General features: G+C 33.2%; 3 protein-coding genes and 1 long non-coding RNA gene across 5 annotated transcripts; 3 read left to right on the top strand and 1 right to left on the bottom strand.

The window, feature by feature from the left end:
* Nucleotides 1–336: 336 nt before the first annotated feature.
* On the bottom strand, nt 337–2,124 carry LOC108819600 (uncharacterized). Its single transcript, XM_018592657.2, is given in 7 exon segments — nt 337–661; nt 739–906; nt 1,102–1,196; nt 1,304–1,382; nt 1,462–1,542; nt 1,545–1,595; nt 1,683–2,124. Coding segments are annotated over 7 exon segments (939 nt in total). The 5' UTR covers nt 1,987–2,124; the 3' UTR covers nt 337–500.
* A 5,424-nt stretch (nt 2,125–7,548) lies between these two features.
* LOC130496627 (uncharacterized) lies at nt 7,549–17,468 on the top strand. Of its 2 annotated transcripts, none has more exons than XR_008935781.1 (3): nt 7,549–7,715; nt 7,998–12,697; nt 17,289–17,468. It is a non-coding gene; the product is annotated as an uncharacterized LOC130496627 (long non-coding RNA). The 2 variants fall into 2 exon arrangements; XR_008935782.1 differs by lacking the exon at nt 17,289–17,468 and adding an exon at nt 16,432–17,034.
* A 546-nt stretch (nt 17,469–18,014) lies between these two features.
* Nucleotides 18,015–19,940, top strand: LOC108823056 (probable polygalacturonase). Its single transcript, XM_018596284.2, is given in 4 exon segments — nt 18,015–18,680; nt 18,960–19,291; nt 19,359–19,837; nt 19,839–19,940. Coding segments are annotated over 4 exon segments (1,446 nt in total). The 5' UTR covers nt 18,015–18,069; the 3' UTR covers nt 19,863–19,940.
* Nucleotides 19,941–20,504: 564 nt separating this feature from the next.
* LOC108820947 (pentatricopeptide repeat-containing protein At5g42450, mitochondrial) lies at nt 20,505–22,263 on the top strand. Its single transcript, XM_018593982.2, has one exon. The coding sequence runs from the start codon at nt 20,651–20,653 to the stop codon at nt 22,145–22,147; it is 1,497 nt and encodes a 498-aa protein (XP_018449484.1). The 5' UTR covers nt 20,505–20,650; the 3' UTR covers nt 22,148–22,263.
* The last annotated feature ends 589 nt before the right edge of the window (nt 22,264–22,852 follow it).

Here is a 22,852-nt window from a genome sequence, read left to right as displayed (position 1 = left end):
CGTGGGTCATTGGGGCCTTTGGGCGTATTGTGTTTGTATGGATTTGTTGGACCGGGTTGCTTTGTGGACTACAACTTTTTGTATGTTGTTTGGCTTGGTCCATTTTCTTTAATATAATTAGATGGAACAAAAAAAGAAAAACTGTTTTCTTTTGGATGTATCTTTAAAAATCAATATAAATCATGATTGGTTTAAATGCGGTAGGTAGTTAAAGCTAAAATCACCTCAAACATCCTAATCGATCATCCCCTATATGTTGTAGAACTGATTCAATAGTTACAATAAAAGAATCAAACAAGCGACTTTTTAGCAAAAGCATGAATGACAAACCATGCATGTCACAGTACTTTAAATCCTCATTCAGAAGAGAAGTTTTTTACTTTGGTTTCTTTCTCTAGTTCTAAAACTGAAGACATTATTACGCCATGAAATCAGCGAAATATTATGTAATTCATAGTCTTATTAAAGATATAAAGCAAAGCAAAGCAAAGCAAACTCCTTTACTCTTTGATCCCAGAAGGCTCTCCGACCGTGTTCTCCATTCGAGAATACCATTCACCTATGCGCGTGTTGTCAACCATATCCTTACCCGATCTAAGGTACCTTATAGGCCTCAAAACACCAAATACAGCGAGATCGGCTAAGTTTGGTCTTGACCCACCTGTAAATAAATGCTACAATTATGGACCAATCAAAGAAAGTGAGGACAATGAATTTGGATAGTGAAGTTGGATATACCGAGGAATGGACGCCCATTCAGGGCATCGACCCATGTCTCAGCAGCATCATAAAGAGCTGCACGTTCATCAGTTATGTTATATTTCTTCTTCAGTTTCTTCGATACAAAGTACATTGCCGTTGCTCCTGCATACTTTGCCACTAATCTTTCCGTGAAACCGAAATTTCCTATAATTATCCAGGGCAATATATTAGGTCTTAAACAAGATTTACACTCCTACCTACACAAGCTTTATGATTATATAAAAATAGGAATCCCAAGAACTCATCCGGTTATAAAATACTGACCAATATCTATAATCCAAAAGGATATAAATACAAAAAGAGCATACAAAGAAGAAGCAAACAAGACTGCAACAATACCATGGGTGGTGATGTAGTCAAAGGACTCCAGAGCCTCTGAAGTACTCCTGTATATGTTTGGTGACAAAATATGCACAAGGTGATTGTCAACCCACCTATCAAACGTAGATTCGTTATCAGCTGCAGGTTCTGTAGTGTCACATACCCTAGAACAAGAAACCAGTATAGGTCACCAAAATAAGAAAGAAAAAGAGAATCATACTTGCGCCATTTCATCTCTTCATCATCTTCAGACTTTGAAATTTCAGGGTGCATCCTTTGGAATAAGCTATCGATTATCACTGCACCATAGACATAAAAAAGACTACTAAACAAAGCATGTGTAGTCCTGGAAAGAAGAATACAGGTTTAGGCACAAACCTGACGAATCAACTAATTGTTCACCATCAACAGTAAGGATGGGCACCTTCTTGTAATCAGACCATTTAATTTCTTTCTTAAACAGGGATTCACTTCAACAATCTTGTATGGAATCTTGTTGAAATCCAAGAAGGCTATAGAGAGAAGATATACACGATCATTTAATGAATCCGTAAAAAGACAAGAAACCAAATGAAACTGGATCGGATCTAAAACATTACCTTTGACCTTATTGCAGAAAGGGCAAGCCTCGTACTGATACAGAACCACCTCTTTAGGGTTGAATTTATGGGACATGTCCTTGGCGTGGACTTCTTGACCAAGGGACGATGCGGCGGCGGCGGAAAAGAAAACAATCCCAGCGACTCCGCCGGCAAAAGTGGGCGTGGGTAGACCACCAAATCTCGGGGACGGAGGCTCGGAAGAAGGAATCGTGGTCATCATCGCTGTGGTATGACCGAGCCGTGGAAGGACAGCGACGGAGGATGAGATAGTGCGCGCAGCGAGTCCGGTAACTCTCCTCATAGCTGCTGGGGGAAAATGAGATGAGATCTTTGATTGTTCGCTTTGGTGGCGGTTTATTCAACCAATTGGGGTTTTTAGGGTTTTAGATGTATCCACGATCCAGCTTTTCAGATTTTTCGTTCCTTTTCTACTATGCTTTGCAAATATACATTTTAAAATAGAGAAATATCCTATATACCCTTAAAAAAAGATTTCACAATTTAAGAATATCTCATCTCATAGTCTATATTTGAGAAGTGATTTGCCACATGTCTTCTCTACAATCGTTTTCACAAAAAAATTGTAACGTGGCTATTAAGATTGATGACATGTCATATGGTTAAATATGACATGGACAATTATATTTAATGCTAATATATATTTTTGAAAATATTTTTAGAATATGGAAATAACTCATATATTACATTTAATATTGATTTATATTTTTTTGTAAACTTTGTAGAATATGGTAATAACTCATAAATCATCACTAAAATAAATATATTCAAATATGATATTTTGAATTTCAAAATATTATATAATTTTACTTTTATAATAATAAATTTTTTATTATCTATAATTTTCTAAATTTTCTGAATTAAAAAAATAAATCGTAATATCATTAGTTTCTTTTAGATATCTACAAATTATATAAATATTATTTAGTTTTAAATTTTGATAACTATACAATTTTATATGATTTTTAGTAATTTTGTACAAGTTGATTTAATAATTTAACCAAATGAAATAAATAATTTTTTATCTAAGATTTTAACTTTATATATATACATATATATTCTTAAATATAATTTAAAATAAAAAAAAATATTTTCTCTTAATTTTATGCTTAATTAATGATATTTATATTAATTATTAGTCAAAATAATAAAATATATAATATTAATAAATTACATTTTAAAATATAAAATTTAACTTTTAAAAAATCCATCACTACACATGGTTACTGAAAACACCTAGATTAATAATTGTGACATAGCTACTAAAATTGATGACATGTCTTATAGATTAATATGACATGGACAATTATATTTAATGTTAATTTATATTTTTGATAAAAAATTTAAAATATGGTAATAACTCATATATTATATTTATTATCGATTTATATTTTTGGACTTTTTAAAAATATGGCAATAACGGATAAATCATCATTAAAATAAATATATATTTAATTATGGCTTTTTAAAATTTGAAATATCATTTAAATTAAAAATATTTCAAAATTATATACATATTTTTAGAAAATTATAAAATTAAATCATAAAATCAAATTAAATCGTAAAATCACTAGTTTCTTATATATATTTACTGATTTTATAAATATCGTTTAATTTTAATTTTTGACAATTCTGAAATTTTACATATTTATTTAATATATTTAATTAAAATAAATAGATAGAAAAATCTACATAAGATTATAATTTTAAATATATACATGCACATTCTTAAATATAATTCAAAATAAAAAAAATTGGTTTTATCTTAATTTTAATGTTCAGTTAAATCAAATTTATATTAAAATATTGATAAAAAAAGAAAATTAATAATATTAATAAAAAAATATAATTTATATTTATCTTTTAAAAAATATTTTAAAATTCTTTTACTGCACATGGTGCAGGAAGACACCTAGTTTTTTTATGAACATTTAAAAATCACTAGACTTTGATCTGCGCATCCGTACATTTGTTTTTTTCGGTTTGAAATGTTGTGATATTTATTATAGGTTATAAAATTGTGATATTAAATATCTTATATTATATGGTGCAATGTTTGTTTGAATGATGAATTACATTAGTTATTTGTATCTAAATAGTTGAAACTGATTTTTGTTAATCATATATTGTGTCTGTGGTAGTTTGTTAATTTTATGGTCAGTAAAATAAATATTTGGTATATTTTTATACTCGTTCACTTGCATGGAGTAAAATATTTGGTTTAAATATTTAGAAATGCATAAGTTTATGTTCAAATATTATTGTATATCAAATATAAATTGACAAGATTTATGTATATCAGTAAATTCAAATTTTAATTTTTAAAAATTATTTAATGTTTATTATGTAATTAGATATATATATATATATATATATATATATATATATATATATATATATATATATATAATATATATATATATATAATATATATAATATATATATATATATATGTATAAAGCAATATATAGTATTACTAAATAGGCTTTTTAATTGCTGGTTTATACGTGTTAAAAGAAAATGGTGAATAACAAAGGCCCAATCAAATGGTTAAAGATTAGAGATGATTAGATATAAGACAATTAGACAAAACGCAAACCCATTAAAATGTTAATTAAAAAATCGTAATGGGCTTTGCTAATGACTTTGTGTGAAATGATTTGGATAAATTAGCAAAATCTTTTTAATCTAAACCAGTGGCAAAAAGTGTAAATAATGAAAAGAAATAAGAGTTATTTCTCATTTGTACTTTAATTTTAATAGGATATACTAGGTGATAATCCGCGCCCTGCGCGGAGTGAGGTTCTGTTACAACAATAGTTGATTTTGTAATAATATAGAAGGAGATTAGAAATTGTAAAATTTTAAATTAAGAAATAATATGATATATACATAGAATGCTGCAGTTGATTTAATGTCGATGTTTTTATATTTTAGTTAAAATGAAGAATAATAGAAAACCAAAGCATAAATAGTTGAAACTTATTAAAAATAATGTGAAAGTGAATGCATCTTTTATATAGTTTCAAATGTGTCTCCACCTACCCACTTTTGTCATGCTTTTCCTTCTTGATCCGAGTAGTGATGCCTGATTTCGTAACAGAGTTCAAATAGGGTTCTTCATCCAAATTCACGACAGGTCCTCCTCTATGTTTAGCTGGGGTTAGATCACTTGGATAACGTTCCTGCGACGAACCTTCACTCATTAGAATCAAGGATTCCTGATTTGCAAAACATTATAACCCAAATAAATATTAAATATTTATTTTTTGGAAAAGGGAGAAGCCAAACTCACATATAATCTCATTGTTCAAACTATTAAATGGTAAATGGATGAGAAACGAAATAAATATAAAAGACACTTACCTTTAGGGGATTTGGTGACACAAACTCAGAGATGATATCAAGATTGGTCATTATCTTGTTGACTTTGAATGTGTCATGCTTGTATAAGATCAAAAATACCATATTGGTTTTGTCTTCTTTTCAAAATCATCAATAAATGATAATTAATTAACATATCCAAATTAAAATACATTGTATACTTCTCGGATATATATGATAGAAAAGTGTTTTACGTTGAAAATGATATACCTATCCGAAATGGAAATATTTTTTATTATTTCCATACAAAAAAATGTATCAATTATATCGTATATATGGATGTGAAATGATTGTATTTCAACCTTTCTTTTCTTAATTTTCCGATAACATTCATCTTCAACTAAGCGATAATAATGTATTAAATTTCTAATTATATTCGGGAACTATAATATAAAGATGCGATACCATTTAGAAAAATATTAAAATCCATCAAATAAAACTTAACAATGATAAACATACACAATGAATATTTCTCAATTCATCATATAAAACTAAACAATGAAAGACAAAATAAGAAAATAGACATTGATAATAAAAGTTTCCATACATCTCCCATAGAAAATGTTATTACAACTCTCCCCTCCAAGTTTATACTTTATTAGTTGCGAAGACATAAAATTGGTTCAGCCTTTTGTAGTAATAACAATGCTCGCACACTTCCGCCATGCTATCATGACACAAATGTTGTGCCCTTGGCGCCAGGTTTACCATATTAACAAGATAACGCCTCTTCATTTCGACATAGATTGGACTAAGTGAATTCTTGATACTTTCCCAGCATAAATCGGAGGTTGATATACTTAGTTTCCATTGAAGTTTATCCTTATATTTTTTTCCGGTTGGATAGTGACCTCGGGCAAGCATTAATAAGCCGTAGAGATGAATTCCGTTTGAATAGTTTAACCAGGCTGATTGGCGAAGATGATACATACCTGTGACTTTGTTTTTGTGTTCAAAGTACTGGAGTATGCCCTCAATGTAGTGTGCCTCTGGATTGCCGTTCATCATGCAGAGTTCCTTGAACTTTTCGTGTTGAGTCTTCATTTGGAGTGGTTCGTCTACAAAGTACCGGAGACTGATGTTTTGGAAATAGCTGTTGGTATCATCATTAGGTGTATTGTCGTTGTCTTCAGATAAGATAATGATTTCGAGCGTGGTGTAGTTGTTAACGGTTCTATCGGAACCCATCGTGCTGATACAAAGCTTCTTTGCGTGCTTTTTTATTTTTCTCAATTCGTTTGTACTCTCTCTCTCTCTGTTGTTTACGATTTGAAAGTGCAAGAAGAAGAACTATGAACAAAAGCTTAAATAAGGCATGAACAAGGAATATAAACTACCAGCTTTAATAAAGCTTTCTTCAGAGTGATATGAAAAAACGCATAGGATGAAGGGAGTAAGCAGCTTTAAAAAGGCTGATGTCGAAGTCATATAAATTCATTTCAATTCTCCAAATTATTGCTTTTTTGCATGCTTAATCAAATCAGGTAATCTCGGTCATAGTGCATTTTGGCATGCTTTGTTCTTTTCAATTCTCAATATTGAGTGGGTCACCTTAGTTTAGTTATTATAAAAATTGTGTGTAGATATCGATAGATTAAGATTAGTAGTAGGACACATATTTTAAATTAAACCAGCAACTTAATCATTCATCAAAAAGAATCATGATGAATTTTAATCGAAATCAGGAACTCAAATATATTAAAAATAGAACACAAAATAATATAGATGGGATTCTATGCAACTTCAAAAGCGTAGATTCTAGATGATATGTGATTTTGTCTACAAATTAAGATATAATAGGTTATATACGTATAATGCTGCATTTTTTCTTTTGCGTATACTAACACGGAAATGAATATCACGTAATTATATATTATTTCTTTCTATGAGTATATAAATGTGTCCAGCAGTAATTTGAAAAATGCCAGATGAGTTGATGTTGAAATTGTTTATTATGAGGTGATATAAATGTGGTTAAACTTTAAGCAGGTTTTATATATATATTTAGCAAACAAAAATATCACGAGTTTTGAGTACCTTGAATAGAATAAATGGTAATATAAATGTTGAAGCAATTAGGACAAATTCGTATGATAATGACTAATTTATAAATCGTCTAATTAAATTGATATTTCCTTATTTATAAATCGTAATTGAAGAGAACTCCCAATTAATGAGATCTGATGTTAATTAGCATTAATTCTTTACAATCACTTTGATTTAAGGATAACATCATATCATATATATTGTAGTGACTGAGTGGAATGGGGGGGATGTGTAATCCCCTATGTAGCTGAACCTGGTTTGATACGATCTCAAATGCCTTTTATGAGATTATGGGCCAAATAATATGCATTCATTTAATATATTAAGCCCAAAACCGAAAATTCTGAAACATGTTCTGTAAAGTGATTCCAGCTATGATGTATCATTTGCTCTCTCATTTTGTCGGTTGATATTTCTTCTCTTTGACCAAAAAAAATATTTCTTCTCTCGCATTCCTTCGCAAGAACTCTTCATTACCGATCAAATATCAATCAATCGAACATTTCAGGACAGTTTTTCGTTCCGGCTACCTCTAAACACATCGGGATCTTGCATGTAAAGATCAAGATAGATCGCGGTCAGGTTAGTCTCGTCTTCCAATAAACAAATTAGCAATTATACTGTTCGGATCTGAAATAGAAATTAGTTGATTCTTTTATATTTCATATTGAGTGATTCAAAACTGTCCTTGAAAGATGTAGATAACCCATACAATGATTAGATCGAGGTTTTGAAACAACGCAAAATCATATTCGGCTATATAAATTGAATTTCGTTATCTGATTTTATTATATGAAGGTTTAATTTAACCATATGTGGAAGATCTGAATCAAAACTAATGTGATGCAGTCAAATCTGACGCAGGTAACAAAGGCAGGGACAAAGAATTCCAACCGACGAAATTTAGCCTCACAACAGTCCGTCCATTGAGAACAACCGCTGGTCAACTTGATAGTTCCTAAGATAAGTTTCCAAAAACATTCATGTTTGTGATTTTGTTTTCACAGGCCAAATCTTGATAATGTTATACCTCAACGGTTGTTCTGAATCGAAACTAATGTGATGCAGTCAAATCTGACGCAGGTAACAAAGGCAGGCACCTAGAATTTCAACCGACGAAATTTTGCCTCACAGAAGTCCGTCCATTGAGAACAACCGCTGGTCAACTTGATATAAGATAAATTTCCAAAAACATTCATGTTTGTGAATTTCTTTTGACAGACCAAATATTGATAATGTTATACCTCAACGTCTGACCAAAACACTTTAGATGATTAGTTAGGTGGGTTAGCAAAGTGACACGCATTTATAAAAATTACAATTATGAGCATAGGAATCTAACTATCAATCACTCTGTTTATATAGTTTTTGAAAGTAGAACAGGATAGCAAGCATAATCATAACTTAAATTTTATTAGAAACCCAAAATAAAATGATTAAATATAGCAACGATAGGTAGCAAAGCACATAAACATAATTTAAAAGAAAACCACAATATAGAAGGAAAAGAAACAACTAATTTCCAAAAGTTGAACAAAAGCTGCACAATTTTTTTTTTTTTAAAAACAAATCTTCTTCTCATATTGTCTTTCATGGTGCATGTTATACATTTTATAAGAAGTGTTTTATAAGAAGTGTTTTTATACATAACAATTATACATTTTCTCGAATACGGATAACTATTATTGTGTGGAAAAAAAAAGAGAAGAAAAAGCCAGCAAATACAATATTTGGGTCTTAAAAGGAGCAGCCGAAAAAGGTAATCACTATCAACTCTACGGATTTTTATGCATATTAAGATGCACGGTAGAACATGCTAGAAAAATAAATCACAGAAAATGTGAAGAATATAAAATGTGAAGAATATATAAATTGAATGAGGCTTTCTATTATATATTAAAAACGCACCAAAACCAATTGAAGTCTGAAACTGGCTTCACATAAACCGCAATTAAAAAACAACTGAAAGGAAAAAAAAAACTTTGATATTAAAATTCTATAGAAAGCCTCCATGATAGATCATCTTGTTCGATCTTCAGCCACTTTTTTCAACCTTCTCTTCCTTGATTTTGATTAGAACTGCACTCTTCTCACCGAACTCTGGTCAAATGCTTCCTCTAAATTCTTTACGGGACCACGTTGGCGCTTTGCTGGTGTCATCTGATCACATGAAACTGATCTGGGTGATGACGATCCGGGTAGCGTTAAATTGCCCTACAAATATAAGATATGTATAAGTGATCTCCATATTAAAAAAAAACAAAAAGTCAATATAATATAGACATATTAACTCTCTCTAGGCATAATACAATATACATACCTCAGGAGCTTCGGATTGGGCTGAGTTATATGGCACCATCGTGTCTTCACTCCCCTGAAAGAAACATTTACATACAGGTTAATAAATTGTACACATAAATCGTAATGGAGAGTAAAGTTTCCGTCAGGTCTATACATTAGGCGACCCGAATTGCTCGAACTCCTCAATCAAATCTTTGTTTGTGATGATCTTCATAACCTTGTACGTATCATGTTTGTATTGAAAATTCTCCTTCTCAACACTTAGTTTAAAGAGAAACTTTTTCCCAACAATACTACTCAGAGGAGGCATAACATTAGTCTCCTTTATCTACAATGCACAAAATATATATAAATATTAACACTAAATTATGTAAGACGATATTCAAATATATAGTTTCACGATATACCTTATCTTTTAGCAACGGTCCTGCCAGCTCAATGCATTGTTGACGAAGAAGTTGCACATCATGGTTATCAAACAGAAGTAACTTTGTTGTCACTTTTGTCTCATCAACAACAACCAAATGCAACTTGTACCTAACTGACAATAAAGTTAATTCATATATGTGTACATACAAAATTGATGCAAGTAATACAAAATATCTAAAAAATCATAAAACCATGTGTTCCTCACCTTGGGATAATCGAAGGATTATAGGTGTTACATTTGACACAAAAGTATATATGCCCCATCACATCCTCGCTAGTACCATCTTCAATGGTATCATTTGGAACAGCTAAAACTTTCTTTGAACACACTTTGCAGCTGAGATAGAACCAACCCATATCACCATCAATTGAAACAATCATGCTCAAGAGAACGCACCTCTCCGCTTACAAAAGTTAAAAGATGCGGTATCGTATGACTCGTTCCTCAAAAAAAAATGTTGAAACAGTGTAATAACAGTTACTTGTTTTGTATCCAAAAGCTCAGCGATATTCTTTCTCTGTGTGTTCACAAAGAAATATTCCTTATCAGAGACACCAGAAATTGATTTGTTAGGATTAGCCTCAACAATGGATAAAGACATACTATTCTTTTGGCAACCTAAGAACACATGAGCATAATACAATTATAGTCAGAAATAACAAATGTTTCTATCTACAATAATGCTTATAAAACATACATTTCAATAAAAGCCTTACCTTGTGCGTTCGTTGGATTGACAAAGATGTCAGAAACATTGTACGCATTTGAAATGCTATACTCATCTGCCCCGAACAAAAGACCGTGAAAATAATTTTTGAACAACCACAATAAATGAATCAGAAAAAATACAAAATTTTATCTTTCCACACTTTAATTTTCCCAAACCGTAACACAAAAAGAACCGACTGTCCATTACTTCCCTAGACTGCATCATCAACATCATTGGCAAATTTTCCCCACAAGACAACTATAAGACGATCATCCCTGAAACAGAATACAATCATAATAAATTCAGACATGATCAAATATTTTCTTAAACTTAAATCTACACAAAACTCGGTATAATACACTTACTCTGAGTCGCGAAGTTGCAAAGCTATCTTATTTGTATCCTTTCCATTGACAGCAACAACTTCAACATTACTCACCTCCACAATCTGACCAATTACATCTGCAACATATAACACAATTAGTTTTGAACACTATTATTAAAGATATAGCAGAAACATTTTAAATACCAAAGAAGAGTAGAGTAAAGGAACATAGCACAACTCACCAACCAAGTAATCCGGATTCATAGCCCCTTGAAATACATCTCTGTATTTCATAGGTGTGTAATTGGGGACATTGTCTGGAAAATTATCACAGAAACGAACACGGGTCGTCGAGAGGAATTTTATAAGGATGCATGGAAGTTCGATAGGAACCTACAGACTGGGTTAGTGCAAAATTTAAGAGTATCTTCGTGTACCCTTGTTTAAGAGCAGGTTCAAACTGTGAAACCAACTCTTTCTTCATTGATGCATGGATTTTATCACCCTAAGACATAAAAGAATATAAAACAATAAGTTAGTTATTTGGAATGTAAAAAAATAAGTAAAATATAGCCAATCGATAGTATAAAGAAAAAAGAACTACAAATTTCTAAAAAAATCATACAATGGCATCATTGAGAACCATCTCCATAGTTTCTCCACCTGCAGCCGAATATTGCTTCCATAATTTAAGCACTTTAACCTTAATCATCCACATTGACTTGTAAGGTTTAAGCTCAGAAATTGCACTGGTAGCCATCATTTTTTTTCCGTTCGAGATGAACTTGAATGTGTGTATTGAAGCATGAAATGGCGAGGACTATATATATAGTCATAGTATATAGGGCTCTCCTTGACTTCAACTTGAAGACAAAGCAAATGATTAATGACAACATATATACTCATATTAATCACATTCCTTGTGGAACATCGTATAATAAAAACATATTTCCATTAATGTGTCCTTCATAAAGATTTAGGAAAGTATGACGCCATAAAAGGTTTGGTTGAGAAAGAGGTAATACTCATATTCAACACATTCGTTGTGAAAAAACTCATAACATAAAAATTTATTTCATTGAATGTTTCCTTGATAAAGAAATAGGAAAGCGAATTATTAAAATAACATATATACTCATATTAATAACATTCCTTGTGAAACATCGTATAATAAAAACATATTTCGATTAATGTATGACGGCATAAAAAGTTTGCTTGAGAAAGAGGTAATACTCATATTGAACACATTCATTGTGAAAAATCTAGAATAAAGATATATTTCATTGAATGTTTCCTTGATAAAGAAGTAGGAAAGTATGATACCATATAGGTTTCCTTACGAAATAGGTAATAAATTTAAAGGTTATCAAACAATAGCAATCCCTAATTCGCAGGATCAACCCTAATAGTAATATTATAGAAATACATTTGTCTCATTTTCATATTTATATGATATCATTTTCTAAATCGATTCTTGATAACGTTGAAAACAAAAATGGGGTCAAATTTTAATATTTATATTATAAATTTTCTAAATCAAATTCTTTGCGTAAATTTAGCGTCTTCTTATCATAGTATGATACAGATAATATGATCCTAACGTTCAATTCAAAGTTAATCGCCCTGACATTAAGTTATATGCTAAAGTTGTACAACTATGTGAATGTTTTTTTCTTATTATAAGCATCTCGTATGACAATGTCTCTTCGTAACGATGTAGATGCACAGAATAGAAAGTATGGCGTTTGGAGAGACAAATGGTGCTGAGCAAGGGATATCTGACGTAGTATGCATAAAAGGTAAAGATTTCAAACAAACTAAACTCTAATAGAATTATGTCTAAGATTAATTATACAATAACTAAAAGAATATATATTCCAGTATAATAAAAGGGAAGTCGATTATGATAAAGAGACTTTCGATTATATAATATTAGATGCGGGAAATAAAACTAAACGAAAAAGCAAAATTAAAAAAGCCAACAAAATAAGCTAAATAAATAAAAATAAACGAAAAAGCAAATAAAAAAGCCTCAGCACTTCTTGGAACACAAAGCAAACTTCAGCCACTTTTGTCTAACTTCATCCGCTTGTTCGTCACAGAACTTAAACTGCTAGTGGCCGAACTTTGATCGTTACGCTCTGCAAAATCTCCGTTGAACGCCCTAATGCGTTTAGCGGGAGTCATACCAAAGTATGTGTCTTCAGTTTCCTGCAAAGATATATACATAAAACGATCGATACTTAAACAAACTACTATGGTCAACCTTACAATTTTTCGGATAACCCAGCTTACATTCGAACACAAGCACGGGTCACATTCATAAATCACATTCCTGTCGGTGACTATCTTCAAAACAGGGTAGGATTCATGTCTGTTGAGAATATTCTCACGTCTGATTCCTATCTTGAACAGGAAAGTTTTGCCGACTATAGTGTTAAGCAACTGTGGGAGAAGCTCTTTTTCATTAATATACAATAACGAACAAACCCAACATCACAACTAATTGCACAAAATTAAACAATAATAAGATGGACTCGTTAGTATACTACCGCCGGCGTGTCCGATGCTCCTGTCACCGCTAAGAATGGTTGCTTTAGCAGTTGAGTGACATGGTTATCAAACACCACAAATTTAGTGTTGCTTGTGTTATCCAGGACAACCAAATGCAACATATACCTACATATATCATAGTTGTTGCTTTCACCACTTCGAACAAATAGGTACAAAGAATTGTATATTAAACAATTTCCAATACCTAGGAATAGTCTGTGGATTGTAAATGTTGCACTTCAGACAATAACAACTTTGGTCGTTGCTTAAGACTTTCTTAGAACAAACTTTGTAGGCCAAGTAAAACCATCCCATGTTAGAATCAATGGCAGCGACTGTGCACAGCACCATACAATTTTCGTACGTAATAAAAATTTGTTCAAGTTAAAACTTACAGCCAATATGTACGAAAATTGGTTAGTATTATTAAGAAGAAGATAGACAAATAAACTGGTGTAACAAACCTGTTTCGTTTCCAAAACCTCCGCAATAGTTTTTTTAGGTGTATGGCAGAACATAACATCTCCAGCGACAGCTTGAACCATCGCCTGATACTTTGAATCCACAATGGCTAAAGGGAGATCATCGTCAGGCAAGCTATCATTTAAATTCAAAACAAAAAAAATATATTTGAGCTCATATATTGAAAGGAAACATGATCCGTAATATGCATTAGTACGAAAAAAAACAATTATAGAAACGACCAAAACAAATCAAGTTATACCTAGCAAGGAAATTCTTTACTTCAATCATCAGAGGATCCAATACAATATCACTGATATTGAAAGCATTACTGAAACTTATTTCTCATGTTATAAGAAAAAATATTTAGACGTTAGTAAACGCATCAATTTAAATAATTGTGTTGTGTTCACAAAAAAAGTAACACTTTGTTTTCTATTCTTACCATTTCACACTGTGATTTTTCCAAAACGCACTACACGGATGGTTGTGTAGTCGCTGCGCACCTGGACTGCATAATTAACATCACATGCAACGTTTCCCCATAGCACCAATGGAATTTTCTCATCACTGACATGTAGAAAAATAGACAAAAACATAAAAAAAAACTTTATACATATACATTGTGTTCAAATAATATAAGTCTCAAACATAGAAAATAAAAAAAACTTACTCGGAGTTTCGCAACTCTAAACAGAGTTTCTCTGTCTCCTTTCCATTCACATTAACATGTTCAATGTGACAAATCTTAACAATATGGCCGATAATATCTGCATAGAAAAGATTCAGTTGTTGTTTTTTTCCGTAGAATTTGGTGAACTAAAGAATAAAAAATTTTCCATAGAATCGGGATTTAGTGTGCCGTCAAGCACTTCTTTGAACTTCACTGGTTGGAATCCGCTTAAATCCGCAGGAAGTTGCTCACTGGGTAGAACACGGGTCCTGGATAGGAAATTTATCTGGTACGGATGCTTTGTAGTTCTATACATACCAACAGCAGGCAGCAGCGAGAATTTGGTGAAAATATAAGAGCAGCCTTCTTGCAAGATGGGATCGAAGTTACGCACCAATTCCGTTTTCACAGAAGCTTGAAATTTATTACCCTGTCAAGCAAAACGCATTGAACATTAGCTGAAAAGAATATTACACTAAACAATCGTCCACGTTAAACAAAAATATGTGCAAAAAATACCTTAACATCGAACAGAATCATCTCAATGGTTTCACCACCACCCACAGTTTTTTGTTTCCACAAATGAATAACCTTAACCTGGATCTTCCAGTTGTTTGAGAACGGTATCAAATCAACGATAGAATGTAGAGACAACATTGTCTGTGAAGCACGTTTGGCTTTTCTTAGTATCATATTTGTAATGCAATGGTCACGTAACTTATTCACGATCGTTTTATATAGATAGTATATGACATTAAAATATTACCTAAATCTAATATGTGATCTGAACACTTATTAAATATTACCTAAATCTAATATGAACATTTATTAAAATTAACCTTAATTTGCATATAAATATTTTACCTTTTACCTTGGTCAATAAGTTTTCCAATTTTAGATAGACTTACCCGAAAACAATTGCTTACACGACTTGTATGCGGGATAAATCTATAACTCGACTTGGGCATCACGTTTTCCTGTTCTCGTTTGATGCAATTATTAAATATTATCTATTTCTAATATGTACAGTCATTAAAATATACCTTAATTGTCATATATATTATACTTTTTACCTTGGTGAATAAGTTTAGCGATTTTTATATGGAGTCGCCACATAATAAATACTTACACGAACTGTATCAAGGTAAAATCTATAATTCCTCCACTAAATGGAAATAACCTCGCCTTGTGCATTACATTTTTCCCCATCTTCTCGCATGACCATTACATAGTTAGTAAACCAACAAAATCGTCAACTATAATAATTCGGTTTAACATACGCTCAAACCAAACGAACAATGATCGCATCGTTTGTATATGTATCAAACAATAGATTTTAACCAAATATATTTAAAAATAACAGAGGCGCCACCTTTCCATTGATAAGATCCATACAGAAATGCAGAACTCGATTACACATACTCGATTAAAACGACGAAATAAAAAGACAAACATTCCAAATACAAAATGAAACATCTAACGACGTAGATAATACAAATTACACAACTCTTCTCTACTCACTAGTCTTTGTTTCTTGCGAATTGGACAAATTGGTTAACCCTTTTGAAATAGTAACAATGATCGCATAATTTGACCATGTTATCCGGATTGCAATTGCCTTGTGGCTTAATGTTCATCAGATTTACATAGTACTCAGGCCTCATAATGCGCGGGATGTCGATTAGTGAATTCTTGATGACGGTCCAGCAATGATCACTCGTTGATATATCTAACTTCCACTGAAGTTTATCCAAATATTTTTTTTTCTTTTGGATAGTAACCCCGTGCTATCAGTAAAATACCGTAGAGATACGTATCTTTCTAATTGCCCCCAATCGATGACAGGCGTAGATGGCGCAGACCGATTCGTTTTTCTTGGTGCAAGAAGTATTTGAGGAAGCCTTCAATATAGTGTGCTTGCGCGTTGCCATGCTCTAAACAGAGTGCCTTGAACTTGGCATGATTCTTCAACATGGCCATCGAATTCACAACAAAATATTCAAGACTCACGTTTCGGAAATAGACAGCGGGATCAGAGTTCAAGGAATTTTCGTCGACATATTCATCTTGGCTCTCGTGGGAAGGAAAATTGTTAAATGAATTATACGATGACATTGTTTCCCTGCATTTTTCTCTCAATATCTCTCTCAGGTATTTGCATGAGAGAGTGGAGGAGAAAGTTATATAAACGAAAACACAATTATTTACATTAGAAAATTGTGCAAGGATCAAACACAGAAGTGATGGGAACTATGCAGCTTTAAAAAAATGTCTCATAGAGTTGTCATTTCGAATTCTTGATCATTGAAATAAAGAAACTGCATGCATCATCTTATTATTTTCAATGGTCATGCACTTTTAGTCAATATAGGCGTGATTGTTATATTGATAGTTTAAGTTTATATAAATATGAAATAAAGATTGATAATGAAGATACAACACACTTGACTTAGGATAAAATTAGACGATGAATAATTATATACAAACGATGTGATATCATATAGTCTCCTTTAATTTCTCTAGAGACGCACGACTATAAGTTAAATAAGGTAATGAACCTCCAATTTTTTCAATTTGAACATAAGCTTGACACATAGGACAATTAAACATTCTAATTGAATGACACGTAGGAGAGAGACTTTTTTTAATTAATACAAAAGTAGGGTTCTAAATTTCTGAAATGTTTCTCAAATAATATATAGGTGATACGATTTATTAAAGAGGTAAATCATTTGAGACCAGACTGGTGGGCTACAAGGTAATCAACGATTACTGAAGGGGTGTATTGTATTCATTGTTTTGTATTGGGTTCTACATACTAGACATTTCTCTTGTAATGTAATATATTACTAGATGATAATCAGCGCCTTGCGTGTGGTGAGTTTTTCTCAACTATGATGTATTTAACTATTATAAACAATATTCATTTTTATCGATAACTTTTTTACACTTGATTAAAAATGAGCATCCATGTATCATTTGGTTCGATTTGGTTTAGTTCAGTTTGGAACTTTGCGGATTCAGTTCAATTCGGATATTTGCGGGTTCGGTTTAGATTCTAATAACTCATTTATTTATTTTTAAATTAAAGTTCATATATACTTTTTAATTTCTAAAAATATAAAATTTAAATTAAGATATAACATATAAATTTGAATAATTTCTGCCAAAATGCATACACTTAACATCAAAATTGATTTAACTTAAATATTTAGATAAAATAAATAGACATTTTAATTATTTTGAGTATCGTTTACCTATTTTAAACATATACTTTATTTTTATATATTTTCAAGTATTTTGGACAACTTAACTTATATTATTTTGTTCATTGATTGAACATTTTTTATTTGCTTTCTTTTTCTCTATTACTTCATTACGTTGAAATTGTGATTATTATTTTATTTTAGTGAGATCATATTATTATTATTATTTGTGATAAAGTCCATCATTGGATAAGATCACAAGACCCAAAATTTCGCAATGGCCTCCTCCACGCTACTGATGCGAAGCATATTATTGTCCTTGTTCCTGTCATTATCCGTCGTCCAATCACGTTTGTACACGTCATCAGAGAAGATCCAACTTCCCGGCGATTCCTTGGTCCTCTCCGTCACCGATTTCGGCGCCACCGGCGATGGTATCCACTACGACACCTCCGCGATACAGTCCGCCATAAACGCCTGCAATCATCAATACATCTCATCTTCCTCCATCTGCCACGTCACGTTTCCTCCCGGCACCTATTTGACCGCCAAGCTCCATCTCCGATCCGGCGTCCTCCTCGATGTGACGGAGAACGCCGTACTTCTCGGTGGACCGAGGATCGAAGATTATCCGGGGGAGACTTCGTCAGAGTGGTACGTGGTGGTGGCGAACAACGCGACGGATGTCGGAATCACCGGCGGAGGAGCAATCGACGGACAGGGATCGAAATTCGTGGTGAGGTTCGATGAGAGGAAGAACGTGATGGTGAGCTGGAATCAAACCGGGGCTTGTTTGGGTGATGAGTGTAGACCTAGGCTTGTTGGATTCGTTGACTCCACCAATGTTCAAATCTGGAACATCACTCTGCGTGAGCCTGCGTATTGGTGGTTAGTTATAATAGGCGGATCTACCTATAGTTATTTTTTTTTTTTAAAGGCAAAGCTAGCTATAGTTTTTACCCGGGACAAAACTATAAAACACTAGTAATACATTTACAAATTCAAATTTTCATCAAGAACATAACTAAAATTCTATACATATTGGTGGGCAGCTGCCCCATCCATTCCCTACATAGCCTCGCCCTCTTAGTAATATCTTTACTTGTTCATTGTTTAGCCAATATCAACAACCCTTAGCAAAGGTAGATCTCTTGTTTGATTTTGCAGTTTGCATATCGTGAGGTGCGAGAACACTTCAATCCACGATGTATCGATCTTTGGCGATTTCAACACACCAAATAACGATGGCATCGACATAGAAGATTCAAACAATACTTTCATAACTCGGTGTCACATCGACACAGGAGATGACGCAATCTGTCCCAAGACATATGCTGCTCCGCTTTACAACTTAACCGTTACAGACTGCTGGATCCGGACCAAATCCTCCGCCATTAAACTTGGTAGTGCGAGCTGGTTTGAATTCAAAGGTCTTGTCTTTGATAACATCACCATTTTTGAATCTCACAGAGGCCTTGGCATGCAAATACGTGATGGAGGTAAACAGTTTCCTTCTCTGGCTGCGTTATTTCTCGGAAACTACTCATGTAAGTGAACTTTTTGCAGGAAATGTGAATGGCATTACATTTTCAAACATGAACATCAGTACAAGATACTACGATCCGTCCTGGTGGGGAAGAGCAGAACCAATATATATAACAACTTGCCCGCGCAGTTCATCTTCAACGGAAGGCTCAATCTCGAGTCTCCTTTTCGTAAACATAACAATCGTTTCTGAAAACGGAGTCTTTTTATCTGGCTCTCCGAACGGATTACTCACGGACATAAAGTTCAAGAACATGAACATTACTTTGAGAAGATGGAGTAATTACACTTCAGGGCTTGTGGATTATAGACCGGGATGTCAAGGTCTAATGAACCATAGCGCCACAGCTGGGATCACTATGGAACACGTGAATGGGTTCAGCGTTGAGAATGTTGACTTGAAATGGTCAGATGATAATCTGAATGATTGGAATGTTCCTCTCGAATTTAGACCTTCAACCGTGAATAATGTCTCCTTTGATGGTTTCAGTTCTGGTCTCTTACACGAAATTGTTTGAGTTTTGAGTTTTTTTTCTTTGTTGGTGAACACAACATTGCTTGAGTCGTTTATGTCTGGTTTACAGGAGACTTGGATTCTGACTTCTTTTTAGTCTAGATTGAAACCAAACCGAATGCAAATAAAATTTCTCCTGAACCGAACTGATACGGCCACCAAAAATGAAAACCAATTGCACTAGCACAGGTATAGCTGTATACGTAAGCATATTGGACACATTCATTTAGACCTGAAACTAAAACCCAACCGAAACTAAAATCGAATTAAATTTTATAAATATCCGGACGGACCCAACCAAACAGAAAACGGAATGGATACTCAAAAACTTTTAATTCAATTTATAGATCTACGAAATTTAATTGTATTTTGTTTCTAAATAACTAAAAAAATACTATTTATAAATCGAACTATCAAAATATATTTAAAATTATGTGAATTATTCGTTATTCTTTTCTGAACAATCTAAAATACTAAATATTTAACTTGAAAACTCGAAATTATCTGATATTTTTGCCCAGATTATTAGAAAAAGAACCCAACTGAAAACAAATTGGATCTGATTTTTCTAGAATAGCTGGTTCTTAATTTTGTTACCCTAACCGAGCCAAACCGAAAATAAAAATAACCAAACCAAATTCTATAAAATAACCAAACCAAACCATTAGAGGATTAATGCCTGCGACATAAATGACAGGAGGATAGTTGAACTCTTATAGTGAGTTGTGTGGTTCTTCAGTTTGGTTTACTTCTTTCTGTTCCGTGGGGAAGACAGGAGGATAGTTGACAGCCTGCATATATGGTTTCATCTCAAAGACTATATATCTCCCGAATCGTGACAAGGAAATCTCACTCTTTGGCAAGTGCTCTTGTTGATAAATCACAACAGTCTATATGCAATGCACACCAAGCGTTCGACGGAATTACCGACTTGAATGTCGTTTCTGGTACAGCAGTGATTGGCCGCTTTGTGAAGCAGAACAGATATGTAGAGGCAAACCACGCTTTCAAAAGGCTGCTGTATCTGGGAATCAGACCAAACGAGTTCACCTTCGGCACAGTCATTGGGTCCTCTACATCTTCGAGAGATGTCAAATTAGGCAAGCAGCTACATGGTTTTGCGTTAAAGATGGGGCTCGCGTCGAATGTGTTTGTTGGTAGTGCGGTTTTGAACTGTTATGTGAAGCTGAGCACTTTGATGGATGCTCGTAGAAGCTTTGATGATACTAGAGAACCAAACGTTGTTTCTATTACCAATTTGATAAGTGGGTACCTAAAGAAGCATGAATTTGGGGAAGCCCTTTCCTTGTTTAGAACAATGCCGGAGAGAAGTGTTGTTTCTTGGAACGCAGTAATTGGTGGGTTTAGCCAGACGGGACGGAATGAAGAAGCTGTGCGTACTTTTGTGGATATGTTAAGGGAAGGTGTTGTGATGCCTAATGAATCCACCTTCCCTTGTACTATAACAGCCGTATCCAATATAGCTTCTCATGGTTCTGGTAAAAGTATACACGCCTGCGCTATCAAGTTCTTGGGGCAGCAATATAATGTCTTTGTTTGGAATTCTCTCATTAGTTTTTACTCCAAGTGTGGAAACATGGAGGATAGTCTTTTGGCTTTCAACAAGCTCCGTGAACAAGAAAAGAACATCGTATCTTGGAACTCTATGATATGGGGCTATGCGCACAACGGAAGAGGAGAAGAAGCTATAGCCATGTTTGAGAAAATGACCAAAGACACAAGCCTGAAACCAAACAGTGTGACACTCCTTGGAGTGTTATTTGCGTGTAACCACACCGGCCTAATCCATGAAGGGTACTCATATTTCAACAAAGCAGTGAATGATTATGATAATCCAAACCTGCTACAACCTGAGCACTATGCATGTATGGTGGATATGCTCTCTAGGTCGGGTCATTTCGAAGAAGCAGAGAAGCTTATTAAAAGTCTGCCTCTTGATCCGGGAATCGGGTTCTGGAAGGCTTTGCTTGGGGGATGCAAGATTCACTCAAACAAGCGTCTGGCTGTATTAGCAGCGTCTAAGATCTTGGAGATGGAACCTAGAGATGTTTCGTCGTACGTTATGCTTTCAAATGCTTACTCTGCTGTGGATAAGTGGCAGAATGTCTCGGAAATGCGGAGGAAGATTAAGGAAATGGGTTTAAAGCGTATCTCGGGATGTAGTTGGATTGAAGTTAGAGGCCAAGATTATGTCTTTGTCAATGCTGACAAAAACAACAAACAGAAGGATGAAGTCTATAGGGTGTTGTCACTTATTTTACACAACATCTTATAGAAGACTTGTGAAGACTTCAAAATTCAACTGTCTAATGTTTAATGTAACGTAGAATAAAAATCCCTTTGGGACTCCTAACCAATCTCGCAATTGATGTTTTGTTAGCACTGCCGCAACCAATTCCAATGTAGTACAATAGGTTTACTACTCACATTCGCCAATCTTAGTTATATAAAATTTTCAGACAAAAAGCATTTTTATACTTTGAGAAGCTACAAATTCACCAATGTTAGTTATATACAAAATTTTCCGACAAAAGCATTTTATTATTTTGAAAAGCTACAAATGCTAAACTTCTGTTCGTGTGCATATTCTTTGGAAACTTATCAACATCATTGTTGGGTTCAAAATACGTCATATTGAGATCAACATCCAAGATTACGAGTAAATGATAAAACAGTTTTTAAAAGTTTACGAGCCAGAAATGTCGAGATACTAAATGCTTTTTGTCGGAAAATTTTGTATCAGGTTACATCAAAAACTCCTATCTATCAAGTTGCATCTATCCTATCTCTTTTATTTGCAACCAGGGCCGGTCCGGCGGTATATATTTTACTTGCGATATATATTTTACTTGTGTTCCAAGCTATTATTTTTATGTGATTTTGTAGTTTGTGTTTTATGTTTGCATTTACAACAATGTGTATTACACTACTAAAAAAGAAATCATATTACATCACATATATAGTATCAAAAAAATGGTAT

This window comes from Raphanus sativus, chromosome 6, assembly GCF_000801105.2.
Source record: "Raphanus sativus cultivar WK10039 chromosome 6, ASM80110v3, whole genome shotgun sequence".
Lineage (NCBI taxonomy): Eukaryota > Viridiplantae > Streptophyta > Magnoliopsida > Brassicales > Brassicaceae > Raphanus > Raphanus sativus.
The sequence above is the reverse complement of the archived record's forward strand: the minus strand, read 5'-3'. Positions and strand labels throughout refer to the sequence as shown.